Genomic DNA, 16,477 nt, shown 5'->3' with positions numbered 1-16,477 from the left:
GATGTTACCTGCACCTTGAGAATTAGTCATCATTGAATGTAAGTGCAGGTAACTGTATGCAACTACAGGTCCTTTATTCAGTAAAGTAGTCATAACATTTCTAGAAGAATTTTTGCAACTGTAGCACATTTCAATTTTTCTAGAATATCAATCTAGGTAGGCTCCTATGCTAATTTCTAAGCCCTTGAAGGCCATTTCTTATCTAAATGCATTTGACAGTTTTTCACAGCTAGAGGGCGTTAGCTTATGTGTGCCATATAGATAACATTGTGTTCATGCCCGTGGAGTTTCTTATGAGAGGGCACTGATTGGCTAAAATGCAAGTCTATCAAAATAAATGAAATAAGGGAGCAGTCTGCAGAGGCTTAGATACAAGATAATTACAGAGGTAAAAAGTATATTAATATAACTATGTTGGTTATGCAAAACAGAGGAATGGGTTATAAAGGGATTAGCTAACTTTTTAAACAATAACAATTCTGGAGGAGACTGTCCCTTTAATTGAACTGCAGTACATTTCAAATTAGATTTTTAAGTCCATGCTGAAATGTATTATTTTGTAGCTATTGATAATGAATTTAAAAAAATCAGTTCAGTAATATTGAGATATTTGTTTAAAACAACAATTTTATTTGTCCTCATGTGGTACTATTAAACAATTCATAGATATATCCAAAATTAATTATATATTAGACATTGTAGCCTCAAGTTAGCATATGTACTGTAAAAATCACAATTATAATGCAGTATGTTCATAATTTGTTTTACTTTTTTTGGAAATTAGTCAGTTATGGCTTTTTTATAGTGCCTGTGGATAGACAGCCAGATAACAACCAGCTATCTGATCACACCATAGTAAAAGTCAATATAATCTTATTTTATTGGTAGTGATGTCGCAAATAGTTCGCCGGTGAATAGTTCCCGGCGAACATAGCATGTTCGCGTTCGCCGCGGACGGCGAACATATGCAATGTTCGATCCGCCCCCTATTCCTCATCATTGAGTAAACTTTGACCCTGTACCTCACAGTCAGAAGACACATTCCAGCCAATCAGCAGCAGACCCTCCCTCCTAGACCCTCCCACCTCCTGGACAGCATCCATTTTAGATTCATTCGGAAGCTGCATTCTTAGTGAGAGGAGGGACAGTGTAGCTGCTGCTGATTTAATAGGGAAATCGATAGCTAGGCTAGTGTATTCAGTGTCCACTACAGTCCTGAAGGACTCATCTGATCTCTGCTGTAAGGACAGCACCTTTTTAGGGCTAGAACATCAGTCTGCTTTTTTTTTTTTCCCCTGTGTAATCTAATTGCAGTTGCCTGCCAGTGTGTGTGTCAGGCTTACAGCGTATACTGTGCCCACTTGCCCAATGCCACCACTCATATCTGGTGTAACAGTAGTGTACATTTAAAACACTTTTTTGACTGTGAAATAATAGCAGACAGCTGCCTGTACCCAAGATGGCGGCCAATAAGGCAGATGGGGAGGGTTAGAGAGCTGTTTTTGGGGGGGGATCAGGGAGTTTGGGGGCTAAGGGGGGATGCTACACCACAGCATATGTAAATATGCTATAAAAAATAAAAAAAATGTAAAAACCTTTTATTTTAGTACTAGCAGACTTTCTGCCAGTACTTAAGATGGCGGGGACAATTGTGGGGTGGGGGAGGGAAGGGAGCTGTTTGGGACGGATCAGGGGGTCTGATGTGTCAGGTGGGAGGCTGATCTCTACACTAAAGCTAAAATTAACCCTGCAAGCTCCCTACAAACTACCTAATTAACGCCTTCACTGCTAGCCATAATACACGTGTGATGCGCAGCAGCATTTAGCGGCCTTCTAATTACCAGAAAGCAACGCCAAAGTCATATATGTCTGCTAGTTCTGAACAAAGTGGATCCCAGAGAAACATTTACAACCATTTTTGCCATAATTGCACAAGCTGTTTGTAAATAATTTCAGTGAGAAACCTAAAATTGCGAAAAAATTTAAGTTTTTTTTTAAAATTTGATCGCATTTGACGGTGAAATGGTGGCATGAAATATACCAAAATGGGCCTAGATCAATACTTTGGGTTGTCTACTACACTACACTTAAGCTAAAATTAACTCTACAAGCTGCCTACATGCTCCCTAATTAACTCCTTCACTGCTGGGCATAAAACACGTGTGGTGCGCAGTGGCATTTAGCAGCCTTCTAATTACCAAAAAGCAACGCCAAAGCCATATAAGTCTGCTATTTCTGAACAAAGGGGATCACAGAGAAGCATTTACAGCCATTTATGCCATAATTGCATAAGTTGTTTGTAAATAATTTCTGTGAGAAACCTAAAGTTTGTGAAAAAGTGAACATTTTTTTTTTTATTTGATCTCATTTGGCGGTGAAATGGTGGCATTAAATATACCAAAATGGGCCTAGATCAATACTTTGGGTTGTCTACTACACTACACTTAAGCTAAAATTAACTCTACAAGCTGCCTACATGCTCTCTAATTAACCCCTTCACTGCTGGGCATAAAACATGTGTGGTGCGCAGTGGCATTTAGCAGCCTTCTAATTACCAAAAAGCAATGCCAAAGCCATATAAGTCTGCTATTTCTGAACAAAGGGGATCCCAGAGAAGGATTTACAACCATTTATGCCATAATTGCATAAGTTGTTTGTAAATAATTTCTGTGAGAAACCTAAAGTTTGTGAAAAAGTGAACAATTTTTTTTTATTTGATCGCATTTGGCGGTGAAATGGTGGCATTAAATATGCCAAAATGGGCCTAGATCAATACTTTGGGTTGTCTACTACACTACACTTAAGCTAAAATTAACTCTACAAGCTCCCTACATGCTCCCTAATTAACCCCTTCACTGTTGGGCATAAAACACGTGTGGTGCGCAGTGGCATTTAGCAGCCTTCTAATTACCAAAAAGCAACGCCAAAGCCATATAAGTCTGCTATAATGGCATGTCTGGCACACAGTGTTGGGGCAAGGGTCCATCTGACCACTGATACCTGGTCTGCAAAGCATGGTCAGGGCAGGTATATCACCTACACTGCGCACTGTGAAGCGGGCGTAACCCTTACACTACCTGATCGATACATCATACCTGATGTTTTAAAGCACGTTATTCCAAACAATTTAGGAATGTTAGGTGATTTATGCCCTTTATGGATTAAAACCAGACTCTGCATCAACTATGTAATTTTTCCATGGGAGTTTTTCCATGGATCCCCCTCCGGCATGCCACAGTCCAGGTGTTAGTCCCCTTGAAACAACTTTTCCATCACTATTGTGGCCAGAAAGAGTCCCTGTGGGTATTAAAATTCGCCTGCCTATTGAAGTCTATGGCGGTTCACCCGGTTCGCCCGTTCGCGAACATTTGCGGAAGTTTGCGTTCGCTGTTCGCGAACCCAAATTTTTATGTTCGCAACATCACTATTTATTGGTTAAACTTTGTTAAAATTATGAAGAGTCTAAACTCTAAGACTAGAATAGTTCTTGTTTTGAAATACCAAATCTAAATAAAGCATTGACTTTTTAAGAAAGGATTAAACATACAAACACATTTGCATATGCAGCTTGTTAGTAAAAAGTTTTTCATCTGTTAGTAAAATGCAGCAAATGACATATTGTATATCTGCAATCCTTATTATACTTTTAAATACTACACCAAATGTTAATTTAATTGCCATGTATGCCTGCTAAGATTTTAAATCTTGCAGAGATATGAGTTACGCTTTAATAGTTTTTTTTTTTTACCACAGGTAAGAGTAATATATCTCTAAATACCCTGTTTTGTAAAGTTTAAATCTAACTGATCATTTTGTTTTAAAATTGTAAATAATATAGAATGCTCAAAAAAAATAAATAAAAAAAAAACAAGGAAATTCATGAAGAAACACAAAGTTCTAACTCGAATATTAAAAAAGACAGACAGAGAGTTTCTGGTTAGAAATAGACAATGATGGAAATGTGTAACATAGTCCCAGTCATCCTCCCTAATGTATTCAATAAACAATGTGATACTCTGCCGATGACATCTTGGGTGTGAAAGCAATATTTATTTTTAATTGACCCTTGCCTGAATATATCTGTAGGAAGAATAGGGGTTCATTCCAACCAATCAATCAATTGATACGTTTTTCTAACAGATTGTAATTGGCCCATAGCACACTGCTGCCTGCTAGCCATGATGCTGGACAGGGAATGGGATGTCCGCTCATGTCCATCCATGGGTTATTAAAACCAGCCCTCCTATGGTGTTTAAGTTGTACAGTTTCATTAGTGACTATCTAAAACCAGGAGTTACCTAGATTCTTAAATGTGGAATTTGTTCAAGTTTTTTCTTGTGATTAGTAATATTTCAAAAGGTATTTTGCTAAAAATGCGATACTTTATTATATTCCTTAACATCTTAAAATCATATTTTTAAGCCAAAAGTGTACATTGGCTGAATTGTTCATGCTGAGTTGTTCACTCTATTTAGGTATGAAGATAAATTTGTGAATATATAAATAAATATGTAGAGTATAGAGGGTAAGGGAATACATTTTATATGAAACATAATAGAGTGACAGGTTGTAAAGTATGTTATAAAGTATGTTAATGGCAACTAGACATGTGCACAGGAAGGCCAAAAATTTATTTTATCCAAAAGATTAGTTTTGGATTTTTCCAAATGTGTGGTTCATCCGAATTTCATCTATGTGGGCATTCATTTCGGGTAAATATTGGATTCGGATTTGCCACCGTTATTTCCAATGGGGTCAGCAAATATAGACGACTATAACTGACAGACATTTTACACTGTAGGATTTGAACAATTAACCTGTCTTTCAATGTTAACAGAACATACGACTCTGTGATTGAATTTGAGTCAATGACTAGCTCAGAGGCACAGAAGTCCCACAACTGCATACTATAGTTTTTAACCTCCAAATGCGTATTACTTCATTGGACAAGCCTGTATGACTAAAATCCAAAATGTAGTGCCTGATTGGCTGTTGCTAATATCAGTCATTAGTAATACTATGGCAGGATTGGACAGGAGTCGATGAATGAATGGTCAGCAGAGGTGGACCTACCAGCGGTGCCCAAGGGCTGGAAGGGGCCCACAAAGAGCCCTAACGAAAAACATTAAAAATCTTACTGTTTGAGGTACGGTTATAGGGGGTACATGTATGCGCCTTATAGCGCTTATCAGGGTTATGGAACAAACTATGGCCTGAACCCGCCGGCCCCGCAGCAACTCATTAAAAACAAGCCAGGGGCATGGAAGCAAGCAAAGGTCTCCGACCAAGTGGACTACCTGGACCACTACCAGCGAGCTCAACTCAAGGCTATACTGGCCCAGATAAACCCCAAACTGATGCTGTGGCTTTGTAAAGCCAACTCTAAGGAGGTCGGGTGCAAGTAAACCCATGTGTAGATGCTGGGGTGCAGTGCTCACTAGGCCCTTGAACTCTATGCCAGCCCTAGCCTGTTGCAAACTCAGTCAAGCAGCCAGTGGACCCAGAACGCTTCTCCCGCCCTGTGGCTGTCTTTTCACCAGTGGTTTATAGGAAGCTCTTCTGCCTTTCTCAGGGCGGGCATCTGCCTAAGTCAGGCCAGGCTGCCCCAGAGAAGCTACTTCTAGCTGATGAAGAGCCCGCCCCGGAGCATAAGGACAAGAAGGAAGAGGAGCTGACTGAGTGGACCAAGGAGTTGCTTAAGAGTTCAGCTTTCCTGTTCCTGGAACATAAATATGGCTACTTTCATTGCAAAGACTGCAAAACCCGATGGGAGAGTGCCTTGGTGGATTTCAAAATGTGTGCTTATGTTTGTATTTATGTATGTGAGTGAGCATATTTGTGTGTGTGTATATAATTGTGTGTGTGTGTGAGTATATATGAATATGTATGTATGTATATATATATATATATATATATACACACATATACATAAAGTAGAAAAGAAGTGGCACACACCATCCACACAACTTCCTGGTGCTCTGCAGATAGTGTACATGTAAACAGTCCAGAGAACACCAACCTGGCCAAGGATATACAGTGTAACTGGAAAAAAGCAGGCAACTCAGGGTACTTTTCCAACAAGCCTTTAATCCATAAAGTGCTGAGGCTAAACAAAAGGCCCTTAACCCATAACCTTTCGGTTCTAATGAAAACCTTTTTTTTTATGGGCTCCGTTTGAAAAACGTTCGCATTAGAACCAAAACGCTAAGGGTTAAGGCCCTTTTGTTTATCCTCAGCACTTTATGGATTAGAGGCTTGTTGGAAAAGTACCCTGAGTTGCCTGCTTTTTTCCAGTTACACTGTATATCCTTGGCCAGGATGGTGTTCTGGGGACTGTATATATATATAGTATATTGTGTGTATATGTGTGTGTGAGAGTATATGATTGTGTGTAAATATATGTGTGTTTTTATAATTATTTTATTAACAGTTACTTATAATAAATGTTATAAATGCTATAGTTTAATATGTATAATTAACTAAATAATAGTAATAATATATGTGTGTTCGTGTATATCCATGTGAGTGTATGTGCTTGCATCCGTGGGTATGCTGATGTACCATTGAATTATTTTTAAAGGGGGGACCCAAAAAAAAATCTTGCACCAGGGCCCTCTTTTTATTAGGTCCACCACTAATGGTTAGACCCCCTGTACATCATTACAAATAAAGCAGCTGATTAGCCAAGCAATATAACTCTACCCTGCATCTTTTTTGGTAACAAACAGCATGAACAAATGAACAAATCAATTTTGTCAGTCATTCATTCTTTGTCCGTTTCAGCCAATAATGTATTTAACTGTTCGTATATTGTAAGACTTGACAAATTAGCAAAATTCTGACAAATGTACATTCGTCTGAAGCCAAAATGCATATTTCTAATGGCAGCTGTAGTAATAGTAGTTAAATGTGCATAACAATACAGTAGGCTATGATACTGATCATTAATTAAAAATTGTTTAAAAAAACTAAACTAAATATTTTGGACTTCAAAGACATTAGATATTTAAAAATAAAAAAAATAATGTGGTCACCTGAACATCACACATGAATTTGTTGGACATTTCAATCCAAAACCATGGGCATTTGTGGGAAGGCTTTTTACAAGCTCTTGGAGTGTGACTGTGGCAATTTGTGTCCATTCAGGCAAAAGAGCATTTGTGAAGTAAGACAATGGTAATGGATGAGATGGTTTGGCTCATAAGCAGCATTCTAATTCACCCCAAAGGTGTTCAGTGTTATTGAGTTCAGGATTATGTGCAGGCCACTTGAGTTCCTCCACACCAAACTCAACAATCATGATTTAATGTACCTTGCTAAGTGCATAGGGGCACGGTCATGATGGAAAAGGAAAGGGAATTCTCCAAACTATTGCCTGTATGTATTCCAGTAGGTAGCATTCTCATGGCAATCTTTCATCAGACTGCCAGATACAGAAGTTTAGCATAGCACAAGCGGATCTAGTAGCACAGAAATTTAAAAAACGGACTTCTGGCAAAGGTGGCTCTCTATGACAGTTCATGTTTAAAGTGACTGAGTTCTTCAGTACCATTGTACTGCCAATGTTTGTCTAAAAAATGTTATAGCTATGTGCACCTGTTAGCAATGGGTGGGGCTTAATTACCTGAGCACCTGAACTCGATAATTAGTAGGAGTGTCCACATACTTTTGGCTTTATAGTGTGTGTGTGTGATATATATCTTGACGTGTACCACACATGCTCTATCTTCTCAATTGCCCCTGTGGGAGGTTCTATACAGGGAACACTGTGGATGGCGCAAGAACTAGAATGGCGAATCATCGGTCGAGCATCCGGACAGCCATCCAAAAAGGGAAATTTGATTTACCAGTGGCCTGACACTTTATGGAGGCAAGCCATACAGTGAAGGATCTGAGATTTCACCTCATAGATCATGTCCCTAAGTTTAGAAGAGGGGGAGACAGAGTGAAGATCCTTCTACAAAAGGAGGCGAGATGGATCTATGAGCTGGGCACTTTCAGCACGAGGGGACTAAATGTCCATTATGGGTGGCAATGCTACCCATAATGAGCTAAGAGATGAGCATAGCCTGACTGATGAGAGTCCGCAACCATAAGTAGCTCTGATGGGGGCGGCCCTGTTGGTTGGGATGACCATATGGTTTTTCCATAGATTGAGAGTTCATGATTCTACAACAATGTTGGAGTTGAGGGGGCGGCCCCTGAACCTGAGGATATCCTGATGTATAGATATACAAATGAGAGCACGAGACCATTTCCATGTCTCAATATGTTAGACCATTATATGTAGAAGTGACGATTACCATTGATCAGTTTAGATATGTATGTTTGTTTTTAAAAGTTTTCAATTTTTATATGTATATTTGTCTTCACTATTTCACGTTCATATGCACCTTGTGATGCTTTTATCACGGTTGATCACTTGTGGTACACTGGGGCTTTGGTACGATCTCCAGTTATCTTTAGGGGCTCATACTTAGGTATGATTGACTTTCAATACTGCCTTGAAGGGGGACCTGCTATTAGAAGGTCTTTGACCAATGATTATTTAGTAATGAATTTTTGTTTGTGGAATTTTTGGGGGAATTTCTACATTACTTGTTAACACCACTAATTGTGGATTGTGGTAATAGGGCTTTGCGAAGTGGGGATAGTTCTGGCTCTTACATACTTCTATGGCTGAGGCTGTTTGGTTGTGACTCTACACAAGTGGGGTAACATAGCCTTAAAGCTATAATACACAAGTTATATACAGGGTTAATATTGATATAAGTATATATAAGGTCACTAGAGATAACAATTTTTTATATTTGGTTAAATTGTTCTATGGGAACATGTTGGTAATATAGCTTTGATTGAGGTAAAGTGGTGAGATATAATATTAGTAGTGTTATTGCGGGTGATAATCGTTGGCAATTTATTATTTTGTTTAAATTTTTTTCATAATTTTTATATGGTGGCTATTTTGGTATTGTAAGATTTTTTAATGGTAATGAGCCTGTACTAGAGGGGTACAAAGAGACAGCTATCACTGATGGCTCGGTAGTATTATAGGGGTTACTATGACAATCATCCTAATGGCTATACACCATGGATCGTGTTTGACATCTAGACGGGATGGCCCTTTTTAGCGATATTTAGGTGTGCGGTGTATATGAGTTGCCATAGTAACTGACTGTGACGCGCATAGGGGGCACAGCCTTCTTACCATTTGGCCTTCTTACAGTGGCCAAACGATATAGTGAGTGTAGATAGGACACTCCCCTTTCAATGTTGTGAGGGTTGAATGATGAATTGAAAGCTGCCAATGGATACACCCCTAGCGATGATGTCACAATCAGAACGGACATTGAGACCAATCACTGTGGAATGATAGAGTATGTCCCAGGTTTGTGTGCTGATGTGTGAGGTCTCTATATTTCGTGTTCTTGTTTTGTTTATGCAGATATCCATGACGACGGTTAGTTTTGCCCATAGGGGGCGGGGCCTCTGTACAGCTGCCCAATAGGATAATGGGCAAAAAGGTGACACACCCCTTAATGCTTTGAGTAGTGAGACACGTATCAAAATATATATATTAGCCGTGTATCTTACGATTGCTGAGGTGTTTATATACATTTATTGTTTGGGGACTAATAGGTACATTCTTAACAAGGGTTGAACTACGATAGGAATCTGTGTTGGTGAATGGGAGTGAATTAACAACACCCACATATACATGATGGGATAATCGAAATGGGTGTGTTAAGGCTAACTGCTGCTCATTGGTTGCCAATAAAGGCTAATGTTGATAGGTATGTCTCTATCCTGTATCGGTTCGATATTTTTACCCTAAGTGGGTCACTGCTGATCAACTGTGCGGCATTATATAATATATGATATTTTATAACTTTGCTTTATATTAATTGTTTTTATGAAATTAACATAATTTGGGATTTCGGAATTAATATTGTATGTATGTTATCATATGACATCACTAAGTTGTTTGCACACGGGCAGCTGGGATTGACTGTGATGAAGGGGTAGGGTCAGAAAGATCTTTAAAAGTTTTGTTTTTGCACTAGTTGTTTGTCAGAGGAAGGGACTGCTTGTGTCCTGAAATGTCACCTTAAAGAAAAAAAAATTGTCACAGTTGGCTGAAGTCCAGTAAGTGCTTATTTCAATGCTATATATATGTCGGACTTGTTAATAATTAAGTATATGTAAGCTGATGCATGTTTTTTCTCATTTAGTTCAATCTAAGATATTCTTAGTCCAGCTCATTTGGGCTGTGTACTATAATGTTTAACGAAACACCTACAAACAAGTGGAAAACATCACACTTTTAATGTGAAGCATGTACAATCTGTGAAACTCAGATTTTGTTTTCTGTATTATTGACAATAAATTAATATACTACTCAGTTTTATAAAATAACTGTACTTTGTACATAAAATAATGTTGGTAAAAAAGGTTTATCTGATAACGTAAGGTAATTACTGCCCTTCAGGATTTGTAGGATTCACTTACTAATCCCCACCCCTCCCCCAAATATTGAATTGTTTTCTATAACAGAAATACAGTGACTGTAGATTCCTTTACATGAAGGTTGAATATGTGGATTTCTATTATATACAGTACCGAAACATTCAACCTGAAAAATAAAAAGCTAATGCTCTTTAAAAAGGCAATACATAGAATGAAATACCAACCTGAGCCTTTGAAGAGGTCCATATAAGCAGTGTGCATGACAAGCAAAAAGAAAAGAAAGTTATACAGCCATTAGTCACCTGCTGGATGATAAAAAAAACAGAATCCCATCAGGCTTTTAAGTATTAAATGTTAACCATAAAAGATAACCGTTTAAAATCTGACTGCTCAGCATTTGTGTCTAATAAAGTAATGTTGAACTGAACACTTATTTTGATGGATACTTGCAAATAATCAGAGCAACTCATTACCGATTAAGGTCTTGATATAACTCAAGGGCTTCACTCACAACTACATTGTTTTAAAAGAACTGAATAAGCACTGCTTTATCTTTCCAATATGTCCTAATGTTATTTTAATCTTAAATACTAAGGGCTAGATTACAAGTGGAGGGATTATTTATCGCACACCCGCAAGTTACAGACACAAGATAAATAACCAGCCATTACAAGTGTAACAATTAGCACTCAGATTTGTTTCAAATGTCCCCCAATTGACCACAAGATACATGAGGTCCATTTAAAAAAAAAAAAAAAAAAAAAAATAGCATTTTTTGTTTTCTTTAAAAAGCTGCAATAAGCAGTTTTTGGGGGGGCTAAAGTTTATGGCTGTGGGGTGTTAGAAAAAATACATCACTGAAAAGTGCCTTTACATTGTGGTCTATGGGAACTGTGTGTTCCCAGTAAATATATATGTATATGTTTATACACATATATATTTATGTGTTAATATGTGTATATATTTTTATACATATATATTTATGTGTTAATAAGTGTATATATTCTTATACCTATATATTTATATTGCTGCCCATCACTGTGCGACTTACCCCCTTCGCTGTGCTAGTTCTCATGCTGTTTCTCACGGCATGAGAACAAGCCTCTAATTGGAGCCCAATGCTTCCAGGCAATGCAAACAGAAGGTTGTGTTTGTATTGCACCTCACTTGTAATACCAGCGTATATTTGCGTGTGCTGGTATTACTAAATTGAGCGCAAACATTGCTTTCGTGGAAGCGATATTTTGTGCTCAGTTTGTAATCAAGCCATAAATGTCTATGCTCTTGAATTTAACAGCAGGTAAAAAATAGAGAGGCTGATGATGCTTAAAGGGACATTATACACCAATGTTCATATAACTGCATGTAATAGACACTGCTATAAAGAAGAATATGCACAGATACTGATATAAAAATCCAGTATAAAACTTTTTAAAATCTTACTTTGAAGCTCCCAGTTTAGCACTGTTGATGAGGTTAGGCTGGGACACCCATAAAAAGGCTGAGAAAGCAGGAAGAGTTGACCCTCCTCCCTCCCTTACATATGAGAAGACTCATTACACAAACAGGAGCCAGCAGAAATCTGTAGACTTCAGTCTAAATCTGATACTTTGATGCTTGGTTAGGAGTCTGAAAACCGTCACAATTTTATTAAAAATAAGCAAAACTATACATTGTTACAAAAACACTCCCAGGTGGACTATATAAGTAAGTCATCTACATGTAAAAAAACATGTAGTGTAAAACCCTTTAGCAATAGACTCAAAGTAAGTAGTGATTATGCTATAAAGTATCATTTTTTAATCTTCCTGCTTTGTAAGCAACTAATCCTTACTGAAATATCCATTCAATAAGAGTTATAGTTAATGCACGCATGGTGGTTCTAATTTAACTCATTAAAGGGACACTAAATCCAATTTTTTTTCTTTCATGACTTAGAAAGAGCATGCAATTTTAAACAACTTTCCAATTTACTTCTATGATCTAATTAGCTTCAATCTCTTTATATCCTTTGTTGAAAATCCTATCTAAATAGGCCCGGTAGCTTCTGATTGGTGGCTGCACATAGATGATTTGTGTGATTGTTTCACCCATGTGCATTAGATAATAGAAGTAAACTGGAATGTTGTTTAAAATTGTATTCTCTTTCTAAATCATGAAAGAAAATTTTGGGGTTTTATTTCTTTTTAGTACTAATAAACAAGCAAACAGTCCACATCAATTAATGCACATGCTTAGATTGCTGCTACATGTTGTTGTAGGCAATATAAGCATGGGTATGTTTACCATATTTGAGAAATACATGTGTGGCAGTATACTGCTTTTACAACTATATGCCATTTACATTTTTTCCCTGCAACCTAATACACACCGTTTTTATTCTTAGTTGACTAAATTTCCAACACAATGTAATGCCATTTCCTTTACATTTTTTTGCTTTCATTCGTCATTCTCTCATTTCTCAAAATCTCTCTTTCCCTTTTCTGATCACAAAATCATCCACACTATATAATCTCAACACTATACAATCTCCCCCGAGACATCTATAGGAACACATCTTTTATATACCCTATGGAACTTTTTAAATCGTCATCAGTCATTTTTCTCTCTGTCTACACACATCCTATGCCCTAGGCCTGTCCCTGCTCACTACAACTAATCTACTTACTACACATGACATGGACATTTTAGTTTTTTAAAGGGATATTCCAGCCACAATTGGAAATCACATGGGTGCATTTCGGTATTGAACAGAAGCAATTTTGTAATATACATGCATTAGCAAAATGGCTTCTAATGAAAGCTTTAGCTGTTTCAAAAGTGTATTTAAGTATGCACCATGCACCAGCATTTTAAACACAACACTTGTTCAGAGAGCCTAAGGTGCTTGTACCATCTTGTAATGACTCAATTTGTTAATTGCTGACATGATACAAGCCCAACTGATTATCTAAGCAGCTGCATTATTTAAAATGTGGGTGCAGTGAAAATATCTAGCTATGCTTCACGTGCACGTGCAGAGAAAAATGTTAACACTAAACAGTGATAACTCTTAATAGAAGCATTTTTGACTATACATATATATTGCAAATATGTTTCTATTCAAAGATGCAATAAATCTATGTGCATTTATATTTTGACTGGAATGTCCCTTTAAGGCCATATGTGAAATTGGAGTATGATAGCTTTATTGTATATTGTTTCTAGATAATGTAGAAGCTGCAACTCTATTAAAGAAATAAACTAATCAATGTTTTCAACCATTGCTCTAATTGGTTCATATACCAGCAAATCAGGCATCAATCTGCTAACCAACTGGGGTAGCTGGCTCTCTCCTGTTGGCTGGCTTACCATCATGCAATAAATTAATTACTCTTACTTTATTCTATGTTTCCTGGTTTTCCACTAGTTTGAAAACATTAAGCAAGCAGTCATTATCAATACTTGGTCACATTTTACAATATGATGGCAAATTATTTTCTATTCTGAGGTTTGTGAAAAGCCCTGGTATAAACCCCTTTGGAAGTATTTGAGCCAGCCATCTATTTCTTTATTTTTTTGTGTTTAAAGAGATACTAAACTAAATTGAGAAATTTTTAAAAAAAAATGTCTGCCCCTTATCACAACTGGGAGATGTATGCTTAGTAGACGTGCATGGCGTAAAAATTCGGTTCGGTTCGGATCGATTCGGATTTTTTCAAATTTTGGTTCAGATCAATTCGAATTTGGAAAAATTTGAATCAATTCGGTTCGGATTCGTTTCGGATTCATTCGGATTCCAATAAATTTGGTTCGGTTCGGTTCGGAAATTCGGAATTTCGGTAAGTGTTAGGTGGAATTAGACTAGTATTATGTACTGTATATTAGGTGTAACCCATAGCAGAGTGATATAACCTAATATACTGTGCAATACTAGTGTAATCCATGGCCATCCGAATCTACCAAATAAATAAGAACTTATTCGGATTTATTCGTTAGATTCGGCACTATTTTAATTCGGAAATTCGAATCGATCCAAATTCCGAATTTTACAAATTCGTCCGAATTTCCGAATCGATCCGAAACGAATCGCACATATCTAATGTTAAGCTTCATTATAATTAAATGGAAAATCATCTGATTCTGTTCACATTTCATAGATAGTGGCATCACAAATAATCTATCAAGCCATTACAGAACAAACAAATTAAAATAAAAAAAAATCTATCTTGCTCAATAAAACATAAAACTAAAATGTATGCAGAAAAACAACTTGAAAGACAAATAAAAAAATAAATAAAAAAATAAATAAAATTAATTTTATAAATTGTTCATGTAAGGCCAAGGTGTAGGTTAAAATACCTACTGCTCCTCCAGAGCCCTCAGGGACAGCCTACGGATTCACCTTTAATTATATTTAGTAAGACAACTTCATTATAACTAAACAGACATGAATATTTTATAGTTACAAACATTTAGTTAACTTTGCTTGAGCGCAATTAAAATTAACGTGCATCGGGATATCTCAACTTCAGAGCTATTGTTAACTGTTAGAAAGGGAAAAACCATCAAAAATAGATTTAAAAGTACAGTTATAATCATAACACTGTCTGATGATAAAAATGATTTAAAAAAAATAATGCATAAAAAAGTGGCTCATGATAAATATTGCTCATGATAAATATGTATAAATATGTATATGTATCTATGTGTGTATGTGTATATATACTATATATATATATATATGTGTATGTATATGTGTGTGTAGATGTGTGTGTAGATATTTATTTATGTATTTATATGTGTATATATAAGAACATTGGAGCCCTTTGCTGTCAAGTAGCTGAAAACATTAAAAGCATATTAATGCATTATTCATATTTAATAAATTGTTTAACTATGTAAATATTTCACATTCCAATGTCTTTCACATAGGGAAAAATGTTCTAAGTATATAAATATATATATATATATATACACACACATATATATATATATATATATATATATATATATATATAGATAGATAGATATATACACACATATATATATATATATATATATATATATATATATACACAGTATATATATATATATTTATCTATAGAGATATATGGAAATATGTATTTATAAATAAATAGAACATTTTCTTCTATGTGAAGAACATTGAATATTGAGTTAAAATGAGAACATACGCTAACGAATTCACAATATTTGAAGTTTTTGGCTTTTTACTTTCAAATTGTAACACACTCGCTACCCGACAAGTGCAAAAATCCTCCGTCTAGCGAAGTTAACGCTCGAGTGGGAGCACAAAGTACCACTCAGCTTGTAATCTAGCCCTAAGTGTTACTGGTATAATTTTTTTCCACGCTGCTAGTAGTTCTGGTTTGATGTGAAGTTTCATGTATTGGGCATCTACAGCTGTAAATGAGAGAAATGTCCACTAACAAACACTGATAAATATTGGTAAAGTGATGCATAATGAATATCAGATATGATCTTGCCTTTTCAACAAAGCAAATTAGAGTTCTCATGGACATCTATGGATCTAGGCTATTAACTTGTTGAGTGACATCTGGCTCCCAAAACATGCATAACAAATAATTAAGATAACACTTAATCCACATCTCTATGTACACCGGGTTAGTTGCATGGTATACATTATCATACAAACACTGAAGTATATAGAAAGAATGCAAAAAAAAAAATGCTTCCTTGCTTCTAAGCCTGATATTCTAAGACTGATGTTAACAAAAATATTATTTAATTCTTCTTCATTGTTAATATTCAATCCTATAATTTAGTTTAGAATGATTAATAGCTTGGTTGAAGTTGCTATAGTAATTTGTATTTGCAGCTCTCTCTGCTTGAATAACATTTATATACAGTAAGTTAGATATATTTTTGGGATAAAAACAGCTCTTTAAAGCAAATAGCATTTAAACTGGATTTTTATTGAGAATACAACATGTAATAACCCACATCAAACAACAAACTAATTTTCCTCATTTTATGGTTGCATGCAATC

The 16,477-nt window shown here is 36.2% G+C and overlaps 1 protein-coding gene across 1 annotated transcript in view; it reads right to left on the bottom strand.

Annotated features, from left to right (window-relative positions):
* The window catches only part of THSD7B (thrombospondin type 1 domain containing 7B), a 1,177,597-nt gene that overhangs the window by 337,701 nt on the left and 823,419 nt on the right, over positions 1-16,477 (bottom strand). Inside the window, 1 exon segment of the mRNA XM_053712541.1 lies at positions 10,692-10,697. Coding sequence (XP_053568516.1) covers positions 10,692-10,697 — 6 coding nt within the window.

This window comes from Bombina bombina, chromosome 1 (assembly GCF_027579735.1).
Source record: "Bombina bombina isolate aBomBom1 chromosome 1, aBomBom1.pri, whole genome shotgun sequence".
Taxonomy (NCBI): Eukaryota; Metazoa; Chordata; class Amphibia; order Anura; family Bombinatoridae; genus Bombina; species Bombina bombina.
This window is presented reverse-complemented; position numbering and strand designations above follow the sequence as displayed.